The following is a 20,863-nucleotide window of genomic DNA, read 5'->3' on the forward strand; positions in this document are numbered from 1 at the left end:
TATATTTACAGTCACTATTCCAGTACTGGCTACCTGCTAACACACCCTATCAAAGACCCGTGACTACCAAATCCAGCATAAAATTCTCGAACCAAATAAGGAATTATTCCAAAGAAGCTGCCAATACTCTGAACATTTGCTCTGAAACAGTATTCCAACTGAGAATGTCCACTCTATTTCTTTCTTTCAAACTCAACATGTCAAATGTCTTCAACGATGTAGTCAACTGTGAATGAAACAACTGCATTTGTATTAATGAATGCCTCTGGGTATCATTAAATATATTAACCATCTATTTGTCACTAATTGCATATTGATGTATGTTGACTATATGGGTTGAATATGTATAGGTAAGTGTCCCTGTGGGAGAGAGAATGGAAATAATATGAATATATTAATGTATATGCATGCTGCTATGTACACTATGTATGCATGTGTATACATGTTTCTTTTTATATAATTAAGTTACATTGTATGAGAGCCACAAGGTAGATTATTTCTTGGGTAACTCTGTTACATGTAGCCTCTTTATATAAAGTCATTAATATTGTTATGATTATTATTATTATTATTTTAAAAAATTAGTTTAACTATTACTGGTTTTAAAATTAGGGTAGGCAGGTATTTTTTCCCCCCTTAACATTATATATATATTATAATGATTAGTATAATGTATTTAGCACTTCAAGTGATGGGCAAAACTGGCTCAGTGAGATGCACAAATTAATTTCTGGAAATTATTTTTACTCGGGGGTTGGGTGGGGTGCGCTATTATTATCATTATCTAAGAGCAGTAGTAATAACAAGAATGCCATGATGAAAGTCACATTAAAAGCCTAACTGGCACCATTCTCATTTATGCCTAACTAGACATCATAAGAATTCTTTCAGTGAAAACCCTATGCTGATATGACCATTTATTCAGAAGAAATAGAAGTAATAAGCTTTTCAAGATGGGCACTATGGCAGGCATACTGAATGATCATATGGCACTGTTAGAAGCAACTAAACATCATAAGTTATTCCTTTTTTTTCTTCTAAAAACCCTGTTGATAACAGCTTCCATTCAGGAGGAGTAAACAATAATAGCAGTATTTTCAAGAGGCCCACTGCCACGATGTCAGATCTGCATCACTTTTATTTTCATTCTGGACCAACTATACATCATAAGAAGTTTTCTTGTGGAAACCCCAAGGAAATATTACTTTTCATTGAAAAGAATTACCAATAACAAGATTTTCAAGTTATCCATTGTGGCATCCATATTGGGCATCAGATCAGCACCATTTTTATTTAGGTCCAAACAGACATCATAAAAAGTCTTCAGGTGAAAACCCCAAGGCAATATTACATTTCGTTCTGCAATAACAAAACTGATGCTGCCAAGATTTCATCAACAGGGGGCTTCCCTCATGCCACTAAAATAAGTGGTGAGTAGGGTAAAAAAAAGAAGGGGAGGAGGAAATGGCTGTAGTTCAAAATTTACATAACACTTCAGTATTTATCTTTCTTTCTTCATGCTCCACTCTGTTAGAGTGATACTGATATGTAAAAGATGTCACCTCTAGTTGTATAAGCATTAATCTGTTGATTGTTCCTGAGCTTAATATGTTCCTAATCCATGTGTTTTGTTCTGTGCTAAGAATCCCCTTTGACAGTCTGAAGCTGCCTGAAGGGGCATATGCATAGCTAGCTTAGACAGCCTGAACAAGTTGTGACACTGTTCTTTATGGTTATTATGTACAATTTTCCACATCTCAGCGGTATTATCTCTTGGATATCTCTGCTCCAAAATAAGAATTTTCACCAACATAATCTAACTAATTTTCACTTTCTTAAACAATGCTTCGCTGACTACTATGTCAGATTTCTTATCTGTTCCATTATTAGGGTTTAAAGTCCATCAATGCCATTGTCTGCTTGATTAGACTGGGATATTTCGATAAAATAAATATCCTTACTTTATAATTTCATTTCAGATTCATATTCATTCAATTTATCTTAAACCTTGTAGGGCTATATTGTTTTGTAGCACAAGATTCCACAGAGCTAAATTGTTTGAGGAAAGAAATGAAAATGTAACTCTACTTTTAAATTGCTTGTATTTTCCATTAGGTTTAGCATTTTGATTTATGAAATAATGCTGAAAAAGGCATTAACTGGCATGCCATCTCATTTTGTCTATCCTGCACATACGTCCAACCTGTGTTCCATGTCAATTTTGTTTCAATTAAAAATCACTCAATGTTATGTACCACTCTGGTGGCCTAGTGGTTAGAGCATCCCCCTTGGATGCGGGAGGTCATGGGCTTAAACCCTGGCTAAGTCATACCAAAGACATAAAAATGGTACAAACAGCTGCCTCGCTGGATACTCAGCATTAAGAGGTTAGTATTAGGACTGGTCGGCTGGTGTCAGGATAATGTGACTGGGTGGGACATGGTGCTACATGTATGTGGCATGTTGCCACAGTGCTAGACATCACTATAAACAACCATACTGCAGACATAATGAATCTATGACTGACATTTTTTAAAGCTATATTTAAATCCAAACAAATGCATCATTTTCTAGATGGGGATCATATGAGGTTTTTCTAGAGATGTCAATATCTGGCAGACAAAGTTTGAGATTAACTTCACAACCAATTACCTGAACCTGTTAGTCATTTTTATGCCTTACAAGCTTCGTGTCATAAGAATGTACACACTGAAATTCAATAAGTTGGCAGATATGCTATCTCACACATGAATTATATTAGTGGAATGAAATGCATGCAAACAGAACAGTTGCCAAGGCAGATTTGAGAATGATGTATGGAATTGGACACATTTATATCAACAGTTTATATTGCTGGTAAAGATAATATCCAGGCAGATTTTCTTTCTTTGCAGAAGCTGTCCAAACTACAGTTTAAAATTCAGTAATATGTATTATTCTTGTGGGTTTCTTTAAAGGGAAAAATTCATTTCTTTGTGAGCTGTTCAGGCCCCCTGTTGTGACCAAATTCTAAATAACTAAATGTATGCACTGCAGTTATTTTGGTAATACACATCATAGACACTATGTGCTCTAATTATACATCATCTATTTAAGCATGCTTTTAAACTGAAATTAACTAAACCACAACACAAATTAATGCATATTCTATGACCATCTTCAAAATTGGGTCTGTGAAGTACTGGGTTAAAAGATGTTTGCTTTCTGGAATAAAGCATACATGTGATTCTACTAGCAGTAGGCCATTTTAAAGACCTTGTACAACACATACTATTTAATAGCATAACAAAAATGCCATTTTAAAGACCTTGTACAACACATACTATTTAATAGCATAACAAAAATGCCATTTTAAAGACCTTGTACAACACATACTATTTAATAGCATAACAAAAATGCCATTTTAAAGACCTTGTACAGCACATACTATTTAATAGCATAACAAAAATGCCATTTTAAAGACCTTGTACAGCACATACTATTTAATAGCATAACAAAAATGCCATTTTAAAGACCTTGTACAACACATACTATTTAATAGCATAACAAAAATGCCATTTTAAAGACCTTGTACAACACATACTATTTAATAGCATAACAAAAATGCCATTTTAAAGACCTTGTACAACACATACTATTTAATAGCATAACAAAAATGCCATTTTAAAGACCTTGTACAACACATACTATTTAATAGCATAACAAAAATGCCATTTTAAAGACCTTGTACAACACATACTATTTAATAGCATAACAAAAATGCCATTTTAAAGACCTTGTACAACACATACTATTTAATAGCATAACTGAAATCTACTGCTTTTGAAAACTTTTTTTTATATAAATTATTTGCAAGTAAGAATATTTTTACATGATCAGAACAGTATATATAATATACCTAGCACTTCAAATGGCTCAATTAGAGGCACAAATCAATTTTGATATTTTTTTACCATGGGGGAAAAAGTGCTAGGGATGGCAATAAGAAACAGGGATTCACCAACCAGAAACACACAATTTTTTACCTCATAACCAGCCTACTAGGGACACACCACCAGTGCAAGATCCTTTACAATGATGCATGCTGAGTGGTTACTAATCTGATTAAGAACTATTACACAATGGCTGATATGTGTACACAACAAACTGTGGTTACACAATGGCTAAGATGTGTACACAACAAACTGGTTACACAATGGCTGATATGTGTACACAACAAACTGTGGTTACACAATGGCTGAGATGTGTACACAACAAACTGTAAATTGATTATCTTACTGTTTAAATTTGGAGAGTTTAAGGCTAAAGATGGGATATTTATTGAATAAAAATGGGAATAAAAGGTTGTCCATCATTGCTGGTAAGTGTCTGATTATAAAATGACTAACCTAGGCAGAGGTGAGACAAAAAGATGAGACTGAACAAACATGATTAGTACTGGGTAAGCATTTTTTTTTTCTTGTTTAATTATTACCATCTGTATCAAGATGATTCAAAATGAATAATTATGGGAAACTCCAATTCTGTCTCCTTGTAGCCAATTCATCTCAAAATGCTTACATGTGTACTTTTGCCCAAGGCTTTAAAAAACCCATTAGCTAATGAGTATTACAGCAAATTCTGCAATATATGGAAATGAGAGTTTAAGTCTGTGAAGGCAACAGTACCAAAGATTTCAAGTTTGTACTATACATTTCATGCAAAGTGAACTTTTAAAAAGTAAATCAGGGAAGAAATGTTATGTGCAGATACCATCTCATCAGAAAAATCAGCATCAGGAAACTAGTGACAGCCCAGTAACTGTGTAACTTAATAATCCTTATGACTGCCATCAGTGGACACTAGACAGTAAATGAATACAATCATTGGACAACAGGCGGTTAACTTCTGAAGGAAACTAAAAATGCTTGTGGATTTTACAAAACCTCTGCAGTGAACTAAAAGATATACAACTCTTCTTTTTTTCATTAATATACAATATTCTGATTTTTATTAATTATTACTGTAAAACTGACATCACAATCAGATTCATTATAATATGAAGAGGCTACATGACAAAAATCCACTTGTTTTATTTTCAATTGCCTTAAAACACATTTTGTTCTCAATCGTCTTAAAATATATAAAATTTATGTCAGTAAGGAATCCTACTGATTTTGATGACAAGCTACTTATCTGATGTCTTGATTCTCAAACAGATGAAACAGAGACAATGAAAACAATAAATTATCCCTATGTGACCCTAAACCATAAACTTTACCAACAGATATGAAATATTATAATCTGTGTCAAAAGTGTCATAAACTTGAATCTACATTGGAAAATAATGAATCTGGGACAATGTTTTAAATAATACAAAAGTTACTAATTGGGTCCATGAGTCTGTAATGATGATTCCTATACTCTCTTGGGGCCCATAAGATTAATGATGATTCACCTACTCCCTTGGGGCCCATGAGACTGATGATGATTCACATACTCCCTTGGAGCCCATGAGACTGATGATGATTCACCTACTCCTTTGGAGCCCATGAGACTAATGATGATTTACATACTCCCTTGGAGCCCATGAGACCTATGATGATTCATGTACTCCCTTGGAGCCCATGAGACTGATGATGATTCACCTACTCCTTTGGAGCCCATGAGACTAATGATGATTCACATACTCCCTTGGGGCCCATGAGACTAATGATGATTCACCTACTCCTTTGGGGCCCATGAGACTGATGATGATTCACCTACTCCCTTGGGGCCCATGAGACTGATGATGATTCACCTACTCCTTTGGGGCCCATGAGACTAATGATGATTCATGTGCTCCCTTGGGACCCATGAGACTGATTATGATTCATGTATTCCCTAGGGCCCCATGAGACTAATGAGGATTCATATACTTCCTTGGGGTCCATGAGACCGATGATGATTCACATAGTTCCATGTGGCCCATAAGACTAATGATGATTCACATACTCCCATGGGGCCCATGAGACTGATGATGATTCATGTACTCCCTTGGTGCACATGAGACTAACAAGGATTCACATAATCAATTGGTGTCCATGAGACTTCATGAGGATTCACATATTCCCTTTCTGGCCCATCATACTGATGATGAATCATGTACTCCCTTGTGGCCCATGATATTGTTGCAGCCACTAACTACACAGCAATGCCACTGTGAAATCATGGATTAGGGTAATTTTTGTGTGCCTATTATGCTTTTATTTACAGGTGTGACATGTATGAACTAAGTTGATAGATCACTGTAGCCTGATTTGCACAAAATAAAGTTATAGTCTACATTAACCCTCTATCAATATTAAAAAAATTACATGCCAAAAGATTTAACCCTGTGGGCTTTTTTCTATCATGCTGTTCTTATTTATGTATTGATACATGGCCTTTCCATTTTAAAACTTGACTCTAAATCTTACCTGAAAATATTCTATAATATAATTCCACACAGTGCATTTGTACATTTGGAATAAGATTACCAGTCTGGAGTTACACTACATTTGCTCACAATATTGATTACAATTTAGGTGCAGATGTACTCAAAAAAAGTTCAGCACAGTTTAGGATAGATGGGTAGGACATGCTTAAAAAGTTGAGTACAGTTTTTGACAGATAGGTAAGGACAGACTCATGCTGAATACAGCTTATGACAGATGCATACATACACTCATGTTTAATACAGTTAATGAAAGATGGGCAATGACACATTCAAAATGTTGAGTAGAGTTTATAACAGATGGGTAATGACAAAATTTGTCACAACAGCAAACAAAAAAGTCACTGGGACATGAACAAAATGAAAGCAAAATCTACCCTGCACTGATGAAAGAAAATATTGAAAGATAACATGCTTAAGCATTGATAACACACAGAGCATTAATACACACTACAAGAAAATGTTCCTGATATATACATATAAATGCAAGTCAACTCATTATCAATGCAAATCTAAGCTGTATCTAAAAAAATAAAAAGTGCAGTGTCTATTCAAGAACAGAAAATAATTGGGGGGTTGGGGTTGTGGTTAGTAATAAGCATATCACACAATCACACATTCTAGAATAAATCCTGAAACCCCATGAACTATGAAAAGATTAACTCAGTAATATAATTTCCTACCTGGGACTGCGTCCTTTTCATGGAAAGATTTTACCCTATATCTTCTTGATCTGACAGTGTTCCCTCTCTGATACATTCTCCCTTAACATGCACGTGTCAAACTGTATAAAGACAATACCATAAAAATCCTTCTGCAAAGCCTCATTTCCTGAATTCTGTATTATATAAAGTTCTAGTGTTCAAATTTGGCAACTGCCTTTGATGATGATCCACTTTTGTCTTCAAATTCTTCAATTGCCTCTGATGATGACCCTCATCTGTTTTCAAATCTGGGAATTGCCTTTAACGACAATCCACATCTGCCTGTCATACACAGCCAGAAAATCAAACCAATTTAATCACTGTTTATAATGATCAATACAGGTAAAGAACTGCATGTTGTACACATGTACATGCAATATCCATCCTGTCCACAAATAGACAATTCTGCACCTATAAAAAGGTCAGAGATCATCAGTGATGTACAAGATTTTGCTGATTTCCGAAAGAATATCTGTAACTCCTCAGTTGGCAAAAACACAGGTGACGATGATTCTGCAAATTCTGTAAATCACAAAGTTTAGCCAGAACAAAATTACTGCATTTGGCAAGGAAACAATATTCATTAAGATAAATTTCTGCTAAACGGATATTACAGCAGCACTCCCTCACTTTAAAGACCTTCTTTATAACACAGATCCTTTTATTAGGCATGTATGGTAAAAAAAAATTGTATATTCCTATCAAGCGGAACAAGCTGTTTCCAAATATTTATTGATGCTATTTTTTAATGATGCTAAATGATTAGGTGTCACTCAGCTATGTGAAATTCTAAACCATGCTAACCAAATGTTATCCCTGGCATGCAGTTATATAATCAATTATATACATGTACTGACATCTTCTCTGGCTGAAATGACACATGTTGCCCTAATAATGAGGCAGCTGAATAGATTCCAGGAACACATATACATTCAATTTGTGATTATTTCATTATCATTTGAAAATGTTACCATCTCGTTATCATTTGAAAATGTTGCCATCAAAAAATGGTAGCCAAAAATTAAACATCTGAACAGGACCGGCGCCAGACTATCTGGTACCCTAGGCAAGGTTAGATTCTGGTGGCCCCCCCCGCCGGAAAATATCAATTTCAAAATTTATAAACAATAATGTTTTTGAAAAAATGCGCCCTCTTAAATCAGCGCCCTAGGCGGCTGCCTAGTTTGCCTATATGGTAGCGCCGGCCCTGCATCTGAAAGAGAAAGAAGAAGGCAAAACAAAAAAAGCAGGAATTGTTATATTGGTTCTGGTGATTTACTATTTTTATAACACACTAAATACCATTTCTACTGTGCTTCCTGTGTTAAAAAGCCAATCTAGAACATGAGAAGAAAAAAATGTTATAAATCATTTTAGTACTATACCAAAAAATCTTCCATACATAGTCTTAAAAATTCTCATTCAACTTACTCATATCCAATCACTGCTTTAGCACAACTTCAAAACAGAAAATAATTTACTGAAGAGTATTCAAATGTTGGTTTGATTTTTACTGCACAGCATCACAAAATAGGTTATTTCGTGCCAACGCAATTGGAGGAAAGCATCTTTACCAGTGACACACCATGGTAGAAAACAGACTGATCCAATGGCAGTTTAATGACCAATATAAGGCACTGTGACTCCTCATTTAAAACATCTTCCCTAGCCAAGCTTCCAATATGTCAAACTATCTACACCTTGGTGGATCAATCAGATATTTCAGTGCTTTGTTTAAGTGACATCTATTGGATGTCATGAGTTACCTCCCTTAATATGTAATGGCAACTAACCAACAGCATGTAACAGCAGTGCTTTGTACATCAGATGAAACTGGGGCTAACAATATTGACTTCAGATGGGGACTTTGTAAGTTTAAAATCTAAAGTGTGACTACATATCAGTGAGTTGTTGTTGTTGTTGCTGTGGGGTTTAATGCCATTTTTCAGCACACGATAGGCTACACATGGCGGCCAGTATTAATGGTGGAAGAAGAACCTGAGAAAACCCCAGAAAGAACCACCAACCCACGAGAAACTACTGGCAAGCTTTCTCACATACCCACATTGGCCAAATCCGAGACTCGAACCCACGCAGACAGAGGTGAGATGGCAGTGATCCGTAATGGAGAGCACTTTAGACCGCTCGGCCAATCGGGGCCCCACATATGAGAGAATGCATTACATGTGTATTTGAGGGAAAGGATGTCTTTATACAAAACAAAGACCAGCAATGGAAAATTGTGACATTTACTAGCTTCTGTACATTTGTCCTTTAACACTGCCTGTAAGACATAATCTATTGCATCTCAAATGACCTTAAATGCGCTGTTTGAAGACAATAATGGCATCTCCTTACAAGCAAAAAGTACAACTAATGCATTTAAAACAACAACAAAAAAACAACACTTGACCTGAATGATCCTGACCTTTTAATTTGTTGGACTCTACCCTTCGTTATGTACCAAGTCTGATGGTAATCACTACTTTTACGAACATTTTACACCAAGAATAACTGCCAAACTTTATAAAACAACTGAGCTAGAAAACAAAATCCTATCTCATTTACAGGAATTTCCCTAATTCAGAAAATCAGTCGGCACTTGTAATGAGCCAAAGACCCACTTTAGTATATAAAAACAATACAAAATTAAAAAAAACAATGAATCATCTGAAAATCATAGGAACCACAAAGAACATTTGACAAGTCAAGTGTCTCTCAACACTGTTCTTGACACAAAACAAATACTATATTACTGGCCCATCAATACTTGATTCATTTTAACTGTATCTGTCACACTTTGCTTGCAAATTGATGCAACCCCATTCCAGATAGATTGCTGCATTTATAAAGGAAACGAAGACGAAATTTACTAGCTCAGACTCTCAAAATCAAAGCAAGAAATGATGACTCTAAATTCAACCAGGAATATCGTAATATTTCCTGATCATCTTATTAAATGGAAACTCATTCAACAATAACACAAATTTACCAATCCTTCATACAGATAGAATTATAAGATCTACATGTTCATATGTAGTCATGCTGCCTTTTGTACTTGTTCTATGAGATCAGGAAACCAGATAACACCTGCTTAATCTGAACCTTGCTGCAACATGTTGATAATAATCCACCAAGTGAACTTTAATAATGCCATCAGTGTTAATGTATTAACAACCACCTGATTACATAAATTCCTATTGATTTCGTTTCCTGGTCGCAATCCATAAGATTGAATAGCATTTTATGTTAAATCCTTGTATAATGAATTAAAATCTGCTTTTAACAGATTGACCAAGAGCCAACCCAGTGAGATCCAATGTACTAATATATTAACAATGCCTCATGAATGATAAATCTCCATTGATCTCATTTCTTCGAAAGTTGTGTTCATCAAGATTTTAGTTTTTGTGAAAATCATTCCATATGCACCCTAATAATCAAATACATCCACAATCCTCAAATACCTGATAATCCACTGCTGATTTACACACAGACCTACACTATATGAAGGTTGTTTCTTTCCTATATTTTCATGTGATCAATAACTTGGTATCTAGGACAATGGATTATTCCAACAGCTGGCCTCTTATCTATGAATCAGATCTACCTGTCATTAAATCTAAAGTATGGTCTTTCGATGGTTATGGTTATCCCCCTTTTATTTTCAATATCATACAGTACTTTCAGGTATTCAATTATTCCCTCATTTAAACAACTCACCTTGAATGAGACCTGGATGGTATTTATTTGGCTGCTGAATGATAACTGAATTATTAATAACATTTCAGGATTAGAGAAAGAAGCTGTTGCAAATACATCTCGTTATATTACAAAATATGTAATGGCAACTGCAACTTCTGACCCTCACCCTATACCCATGCCCCTATCTATCCCCCAAAGGATGCATCCTGGATATGAAACCTTGATTGATATATACTGACCCTTCTGAAGCTTCCACTGTATCAGACCTAAAGGCCAGTAACTCTAACAAAACACAACTGGTGACTAGATGGAGGTTAAGTTACAAGCTTAAATAATGGCTGCATCCAGAATCCCAAACCTACATTGCCGTCTACTTGTACTCATGTACTCATCATGTTTATTAATTATATCCTTGACCTTTTGAGGAGGCAAGAGTAAATGAATCTTTGTTTCTGTCTAACCAACTATCTTCCTTCCATGTGTCACACAGTGTCATAAATATGCAATCAGTCCTGCCATTTTTCATGAATTTCCATTATACTTGTATGACCATCTAAACATGCATCTCAAAACTGTTGTTAGAGTTACTGCCCTTTAAGACTTGCTGCTAAATGATGTGCATGACAAAATCATGTGAAAGCATATAGTCTCTCTCTTTTCAATGGCTTCCACGAAACATGGTAAATGTGTCAGTCATCATCTGATAATGTAAAAATCAAGAATTTTATTTTGCTCCCACAATTTTTGTTAGAATTACTGGTCTTTCGGTCTTGTCACTGAGTGCAGTGTATGACAATTATGTGAATGCAACAAGTCTCAAATTTCACTGGAACACCATGAAACTTAAGAAACATTAAAGTCATCATCTGAAGATGTGCATATCAACAAAACACTTTGCTCTTGCAAGTTTTTGCTTAAGTTATCTCCCTTTTGACTTGGAATCTGATGTATTGTATAATAGACTGAATGCAGCTTGTCTCCATTTCCAATGGATCCCTATGAAACTTTATTATGTAATAGTCACCATTTGAAGATGCACATTTCAAGTAATTACTGGTCTCATGCAATATATTTTTATTGAATCCCCTTTTTGTCTTGCAGATGAGTGCATTATGCCTGAATCTTGTGAATGCAGCTATGTCTTCAGATTATCATAAACTGCGGTGAAATTTGGAACAGATTATGGTCGTCATCTGAATACATGTATATGCATTTCAACAAAATCACAGTCCTTCTGCAATTTTTTGCCATTTTTCAGCTGGAGCTGTATATACTATATGGGAGTCTAAAATAGAGAAAGCAACTAGTTACATTTTAAATGGAACATCATGAAATTTGGCATATGATATGGTAATCATCTAAAGATGCTCATATCAACAAATCACTTTGCTCAAAGAATGGTTTGCAGAGTTACTGCCCTTTTCTCCTGCAGCTGAATGCAGTGAAAGACACTCTTGTGTACACCATTTATTTTGCAGATTTTTTAGGTTTATCATCAAACTTGGTACAAACTATGGCAATCATCTAAAAATGTGCCTCTTAACAAGTATTTGTACCACCACAATATTCCAAGAGTTATTGCCCAGTTAAAGTTAGATGCAATATATGACAGAATTTTATGAACGCAATTACTTTCAGTTTTCAATGGATCTCTATGAAACTCTGTATGTATTATGGTCATCATTAAAAGATATGCACTGTACTTTACTGTACTGTACTGTGCTGTGCTGTACTGTATTGTACTGTACTGTACTGTACTCGCAATAGTTTTGATGAGTTATGTCTTTCATTTTAGCACAGACTCAGGCTTATTATGGTTGATGAGAGATAATAGACCATTAAAGATCATACTTCAATGCTGTTAAATTACAACTTATCTGCACATATATTAAACTAAACTGCTAAAAGCAAACTTAGGAATTACTTCCCCAATAAATGAGCAACATTCAAATCTTAATGTAATGGTTATATGTCAGAGTATTTATATTTTTGAAAAATGAAAAAAAAATATATTTTCATCACTCAGCAATCTTACACAACCATGATATTTGTTGGTTGATCTCCATGAACATGGTTGCATAAGACATTCTAAACATTATGAAAAACTAAAATGGCAGACTTTTTCTTAGTAAGTACTGGAAACGACACACTGTCAGACAATAGATGTCCTTCCTGTCCCAATAATTCACTTCATTCCCCCAACTCAAAATGGCAAGTGAATATTTCTGGTGGTTGAGTGAATTTTCCAATCAGTCTTTATTTAGAGCTGACCAGTGATTTTCATGACTAAAAACCATGTTCTGTTGACAACAGAATTTTGGTCATTTAAAGTCCATATTGAGATTAGTGCACACGTACGTTGGTCATTTAAAGTCCATCTTGAGAATATTGTACAATTTGGTCATTTAAGTCCATAGTTTGTACCTTAAGATTGTTTTGGTACAAACACTTCTCTCTCAGTCATCAGTATCAATAAATGCTTTTTTACAGGGAAAACAGACTGGTCTCAGTTTGGGATTAATTAGTGTAAGAAGGGTTACAGAATAAGTTCTAGAAAACAACTTTTCACATGTTGCAATTTAGGTCATTAATGTCAGCAATGTTTATATTTTTATAATAGCTGGTTTAAGAGTTATTCAGGGCAAGGAAAATTGTTTGGTACTTTCCAGACTGGGCAAGTAAAATTGTTTGGTACTTACCAGAATGGCCATGTAAAATTACTCAGTACTTTCCAGACTGGGCAAGTAAAATTGTTTGGTACTTTCCAGACTGGGCAAGTAAAATTGTTTGGTACTTTCCAGAATGCCATGTAAAATTACTTAGTACTTTCCAGACTGGGCAAGTAAAATTGTTTGGTATTTTCCAGACTGGGCAAGTAAAAGTGTTTGGTATTTTCCAGAATGGCTATGTAAAATTACTTAGTACTTTCCAGACTTGGCAAGCTGACTCTTTTTATATATTTCAATCCCTATACAGAATGTGTTCCCAGCAAATGCTGTACAATGTTAGTAACAATGCCTTATCTAAATTTTAAATACTATCGAAGAGGAAAAATCATGCATCCCAGAATATTCAAAATCTGTAACACATATAGTCTGTTAATTTAATTGTGCATCTAAATGAAATCTTTTGAACACTGCAGCCCATAAATATAAACATACTGACAGTCAATTATAAACATCTTCAAAATCAGATCGTTATAATACAAAAACAATTTACAAGCAAATTACAAGCAAGGAAAGTTACAAGTAAATGAAACATTGCAGTCTCCTGCCTTACACAAACAGAGAAGAAAGTTTATACATGGCAGAACATCACAGATAACCAGTCTGACATAAAAAAACAAAGCAAAAGCTTGAATCTGGCAAGAATATAAAACTAAATGTTGATTTATAGTCAACTAGAAATGATATAACCGGACATAAATTGCAATGCAAATGCTTGAATCTGGCAAGGATCTAAAACTAAATCATTGATTGTAACATTGAACTAGAAAAGATACACATGCCTAATATTCGAAGCTGATGCAAAAGTGGTTGCAAAAAGGTTTTTCTCTCTTCCTGACAGGGATCTTATACACTGAACTGAGAAAGATACATGTTTTCTAACCCAACCTAAGTCAATAGTGTAACTAAAATTAGTTGTTGTTGTTGTTGTTCTAGGATTTAACGCCATTTTTTAGCACAAGATAGGCTATACATGGTGGCCAGTATAACTGGTGGACCCATGAGAAGCTACTGGCAGGCTTTCCCATGTACTCACGCTAGCCGAGTCTTGGACTCAAACCCACGCAGACAGAGGTGAGATGGCAGTGATCCGGAACGGTCAGTGCTTTAGACCACTCGAGACCCCACTAAAATTAGTAGTCTGATTTATAAAATTAAGACCCCAGTACTCTAGGTAAATTATTACTTTTCTGTCACAGCATGAAATAGAAATGTGCCACATCCCATGGATCACCCTTGCCAATGTGATGCAAATGAACAGCAAAGGTCAAGGTCAAACATGAGCCATTAACTCCTTTAAGTGTTGCTAGTAAATGGTAAAAACCAAAATCTGGAAATAGATCTTCATAACACATATCAAAATACCAAATTTGTATCTCAGTCCATGAAATGGAAGTGGAACTTTCATAAGCAATTTGAATTCAATCCAAAATGTACATCTACTTCAAAGGTTATTAGGTAGAAATGAAACAGAAGTGCAAAAGTCAAATGGGGGTCATTAATAGGTAAAATATTGCCAGAAAATTGTTAAAATCAACAACTGCAATGGAACTAACAACAACAGAAACCTGAGCTGTGCAGACATAGCGCTCATACTCTGCACATCAAATGTTAATTCTAGTTCTGTCATGGGCACTAATACAAAGTCTCATTAAGAAATTACATATAGTTCCAACCTTTTCTATATCATCTGGACTATCTGGAATAATGTGGTCTTGTAATCTGACAAGGTATCACTTTCAAAAACCTACAAAATACCCTGGTAAACCATGTTGTTCCCAGACCAGCCACTGGGCAGAGTGCTTAGTCACCTTTCAGGGCATTTTAATGACGGTAACATCTCTTTTGAGGCTGTATATGTGGCCATTTTTATGCAGTCCTCTGCAGTCTATTCTAAGATGCACAATTGCAGAATTCATTTATTTCTCAACAGCCATGCCTAAAAATCAACTGAAATACACAAAACTTTTGTTTGCAAATCTGACTGTTAAAAAATAACAATAAAGTATTTATTTTCTGGGTCACCCAGTTTTTAAAAAAAAACTAATCTCAACTGAATACACTGTACCAATGTGATTTGGTGATTTAGATTTTTAACGTAGCTTTAACAATTTTTCAGTCATATTGCTACGATGTCTGCAAAGTGGCAGTTCATAGTGATGTCTAGCACTGGGGCATCATGCCGCAGACATGTAGCATGATGTCCCACCCAGTCACATTATTCTGACACCAGGCCGACCAGTCCTAACTGTACCAATGTATACAAGTAAATGTAGCAGTAATATATCAGTTATATACAATATCAATTTCATTTAAACTGAATGTGAGGGAAATGAAGACATGACAATAAGCTGTTTTGAACATAATGTGAAAAGGGAAATAAATGTAGAGTATAATTAACAATTTATTTTATAATTATAAGGATGTATCATTTAACTTTTTCTTCTTCAATGAAACATCTCTAATGAAGGTGCTTCTTTCACATCTTTAAGAAAACTATTGCAAAATCAGTTGGAAAAAAACAACGCAACCTTTTCTTTAATAATTCTGTTGCAGGTTTGGAATTTTGCAGTTACTACTTAACCAAGGCCACTGCTGTTGTCTACCATACTAATGACTTTAACATGAAATGTTATACATAAGCTTAGAATTTCACATCAGAGTTAAATTTTTAAATTACAAGTATTCTTAATTTGTCCATTGCATAACTGGAATTTGACCTAGTATAATGTTAAATTCTTATTTCTGGAGTCTGAACAGTTTAGTCGGCCAGGTTTAGCAAGTTTCACGATAACATATTGCCCATATTATACGAAGAAAGAAAGGTTAAAAAAACTTGTATAAAATCTACTGTGAGAAACAGGGAGTAAGTATTTCATGTTGGACAGCAAACGGTGTTGAGGAAACCTTATTTATTACGAATCTATTGTATTCATTCCATGCACACCAGGAACCTGATTATGCCAAGACCCTTTTCTTGCAAGACTACCAAAAATTAGGTCGTAGTGTAAAAAAAAGTGTAACTTCTGACAATCTTATCTTCTCTGGGCTATTATATAATTGTATTCAGAATACTTTTATAGCCTGTGATATACTTATGTGTCATTGTCATTTCATTCTGTTTATACTAAGTTTTTAATCATCTCTGGCACGGTGCAAATTTTTCTGAAGTACAGTAATGAGAATTATATTTCAGAGTGTGTTATAATCAGTATTACAGCTAATGAGAACTTCACTATCAGTCAGTGTGGTATAAATCAGCAAAGAGATTTGAAATAGTTGTATTTTGTAAATAAAGAGGCAAATCATTCATAAGGGTCAGTCAGGATGTAATCTAGCACAGAACCATAGTGATCATATTGTACAAGTTAATGACATTAGAGTACTCCCCCCTACATGCCACTTCAATATCTAGCATCCCTCTGTGAGATATGATGAAAACCTGCATTTTTAGTTCTCTGTCCAAATTTCTAAATCTGTGTTTCTCTACAAGAATTTAATGGCTGACCAATTCAAGTTCTGAACTGACAAGCTTGTTAAGTTTACTTTTAGGTGGTCACAACTGTGCTTAGGTACATGTACCATTAAATGCTATTACTGTATATACACTACATATTTATTTCTTCATCTATGGCTTTGAATCATGTATCTACCAATAATAACTAAGCCATTTCAAAAGTGTGACTCAGCCTAAATCCTCACCAATTTACTTGAAATCGCAAAGTTTCTGCATGTGTTCAGACTTTTTCTGTTCAAATGCATACAAATAAAACCTCATTCAGTGTTCAAAAAAACAATAAAACAAAAAGGTTACGAAAGCAAGCAAGAAAAATTTGCATACATTAGGCCAATCCCATAAGTCACACTATTTGCATATACATTAATGAATGAACACTGACATTACTTGCCTATTTACATCCAGTTTAGATCTCACTGCAAGAAGATGCATATGCATATTTAAATACATAACTTCATAACTGAAACAAGAGTCCACTATATATATATATATATATATATATATATATATATATATATATATATATATATATATATATATATATATATATATATATGTATATATATATATACCTCTCCCTCGATAACTCATGCACAATGGGACCTCACTATAAGCGAGGGTGCAAGTTATCGAGAGACATCCATAGCAATATGAAATGATGCTATCCTCGCTGGGCATAGAGAAAACTGGGGGGGGGGGGGAGTAGCAAACTGGTCTGTTTAATGGCTGAAAACTCGTTTCAAAGTTGTGTTGCGGATAATTGTCAACAAAGAGCTTTTTCCCACCAAGTTAATCGTTTTTATGTAAAAATTACCTTTATTTTCAAGATGCCCATCTGCTGCAAAAATATTGTGTATTACATCACTGCTTTATGTTGTTGTTAATTAGTCTGGTTCCATGATCCATATGCTCCCTACTCTGCTCTCTACTATAGTGGAATCCAATGCAAGTAGCATAATAATCAGGGAACCAGATTACTTACTGATTTAAATTCACAAACAAGATTCGCTCTAATAAAAACAACAACGAAAACTTAGTTTGTGAAACAGCCATCATAGTCGAAAGTCAATATATTTTTAATTGTTCTGTTAGTAAAATATTGATACAGTGATTTCATTGCAAGTTCATGTAATAGTGAAACGCCTTCTCATTCGTGAGGAAATCTCTGAGTGCCAATTCAACAATTACAAATTAACTACAAACTCTGAAACTAGCCTCTCATTAATAAAATGTATCTGTCACGGAATGGTGTAAATGTTGTTCATTAAATACATGTACTTGGGTTTCGTTTTTTTCGCTGTACAATGATACCCGAGGGTGATTATATATATGGTCTATTGTATTTCGTAATCGTGAGTACGATTCATCCTATGCCACACGTGCAAGGTGCTTTCGATACGGCAAAACGAAAATTCTAAAGGTATAAATACGTTACTGCATGTAAAGGGTCTTTACAATACTAATGGTTTTGCCAGCAAGCGGCCTGCTTAAAGGATTCGCACAACTCCAGCTGTTGGGGTAGGTAATTTTTTGGTTTTAAGTGATAACTAGTGTATTACCATATTTACCTTTACATGTTTGTTATATAGTTTTCTTTATACAGCATAATGCGTGCATTTTTTATTCTTGTTGCGACGTAGTACAGGATTTAATTGGCAATGTAAAGCTACATTTTTTTTTTATAAAAGAATTCTTTACTATTGTCTTATCGAGCAGGGTTAGGTTTACTATTGAACCTCTGTTTTTGTAATTGCCATAATAATATAATCTTTATAACTTACCATGTATAACGTCCTTACGTTATGTCTGTATCAAGTTTAGTACACTGTATCGAGTATATTTTCAGCTGTTTTTGAGGGTAGGAATATCCGGGGTGTCCGGTGTTGTCTGAGGGTAGGAATATCCGGGGTGTCCAGTGTTCGAGTGTAGAAACGTCCGTTTGTCCGGAGCGTTTAAGGTGCCGGAGTGTCTAATGTCTAGCGTCCGGAGTGTCTAATGTCAAGAGTGACTAAGGTGACCCAGCTGTAGAGCCGTCAAAGGACCAGGGTGTCCGGAAGGTCTAATATTTCAAGTGTCCGGAGGGTCTAATGTTCCGAGTGATCATAGTATTCCGAGGGTCCGGAGTCTATAGCAGTTGTGAAATTGATTCGTAGGAGCTGTGGAGCGGATATGGTGCACGGGTAACGGAGTGTATCTCCATACATGTATTTTATTAGCTATAGGCTAATTTTGGGTTAGTAAGACCCAGTGTATCATTCAGGACTGGAAGGATAGATGGTATATCCGTTCTTGTGTTTAGTGACATAATTTCGCTACCTGAGCAAATACATTTTTACTATGTGTAAAAAGCGTACATCGTTTACTATTTGAGTGAACTATATTCATCTTTCCATTATTGAATCATTTGTGAATCATTTATCCTGACATAATTTCGCTACCTGAGCGAATACATTTTTACTATGTGTAAAAAACTTACATCGTTTACTATTTGAGTGAACTATATTCATCTTTCCATTAATCATTTGTGAAATCATTTATCCTGTGTTTTAGTGTTACTGAACTAATTTATTTGTATATTTCTTCCATCTTTGAAACTGTGCATTTTTATGTTAAATAGATCCAATATTTGGATTATAAATACGCACACATCTTCATAATCTACTGCTCATATCAATCACCACATTAAACCATATATATCTGTGTCATCAAAACATGTTCTGTTGTTAATCCGAAATATCCCACCCGGTTATCTTGTTACAGTATCTATGAAACAGAATTTTATGTCATCAGGTATTCATTTTGCTTAGATGTCAAACACCTACGAAAATGTTCATGATAGATAGATGCCAAACACCTACGAAAATGTTCATGATAGACAGATGTCAAACCCCTACGAAAATGTTCATGACAGATAGATGTCAAACCCCTACGAAAATGTTCATGATAGATAGTTCATCATTTGAGTTCATGAACAAATGTTCATGAAAGTTCCACAACTAAGTTCATTAACACTTCAAGAATTTTGATGAATCATGTACTTGAAGTTCATGAACTATTATAATATCTTTGAAGTTCCTGAAATGTCATGGACAATTCAAGTACTTTGATGCACCACCAAGATATTTCTATAAAAAAATGTATATTAAATATCTAAATCATTATATTCATAAAATGTTCATGAAAATACATCATACAAACTTCTCACAATATTAGTGAAGTTTAAATAAAGGTGAATATTTTTTTCTTTTTTTAAATGATATGACACTGTATAAATGTTCATACAGATCTTTAATTCAAAACTTGTGTACTTAACCTGAGTAGTTCTGGATTAATATGGGAAAATATTTTCTGGTCAGCATGAACAAAATGTATTTGCTTTAAAAAGCTTTCAATGACTTTGTCCATTACTGTAATAAACTGCGTATTCTATTGACTTAGTCACTGGTTGCCAATTTGCCGTAAAAACCGAAATATGTAAACAACGATTATCCTGATTGGATGACTGTGAAAGAAGACGTGATAAATTGGTTAATATATTGCAAGATTTCAACAGTTGAGCATCCTTTTCCCCAGAAACGAAAGAGCACGCAGACGGTTAGGCAAAAACCTTGAACAAAAACCATGGACTCCGTGGAATGGACAGATGAGAATGTTTTAAATATCATTTTTTTTCAAGTAAGTAGAAGTGCATAGAAGCGATTATGAAGAATATGAAGGAAAGGATTTGGTGAGAGCAAAATTAGGCAGAAAAGTGTAC

At 34.7% G+C, this 20,863-nt stretch overlaps 1 protein-coding gene across 5 annotated transcripts in view; it reads right to left on the reverse strand.

Moving 5' to 3' along the window:
* Positions 1-20,863, reverse strand: part of LOC149801933 (multiple C2 and transmembrane domain-containing protein 1-like) — a 237,077-nt gene that overhangs the window by 189,273 nt on the left and 26,941 nt on the right. Inside the window, exon 1 of one of the 5 annotated variants that reach the window (XM_089956317.1) lies at positions 7,138-7,661. The exons of the other annotated variants lie outside the window; for them this stretch is intronic. Coding sequence (XP_089812443.1) covers positions 7,138-7,213 — 76 coding nt within the window. The 5' untranslated portion in view covers positions 7,214-7,661. Of the gene's footprint in view, positions 1-7,137; positions 7,662-20,863 lie in introns of those variants that run through there. 5 annotated transcript variants of the gene reach the window in all.

This window comes from Sinohyriopsis cumingii, chromosome 4 (genome assembly GCF_028554795.1).
Source record: "Sinohyriopsis cumingii isolate HCF-2022 chromosome 4, ASM2855479v2, whole genome shotgun sequence".
NCBI classification, from domain to species: domain Eukaryota; kingdom Metazoa; phylum Mollusca; class Bivalvia; order Unionida; family Unionidae; genus Sinohyriopsis; species Sinohyriopsis cumingii.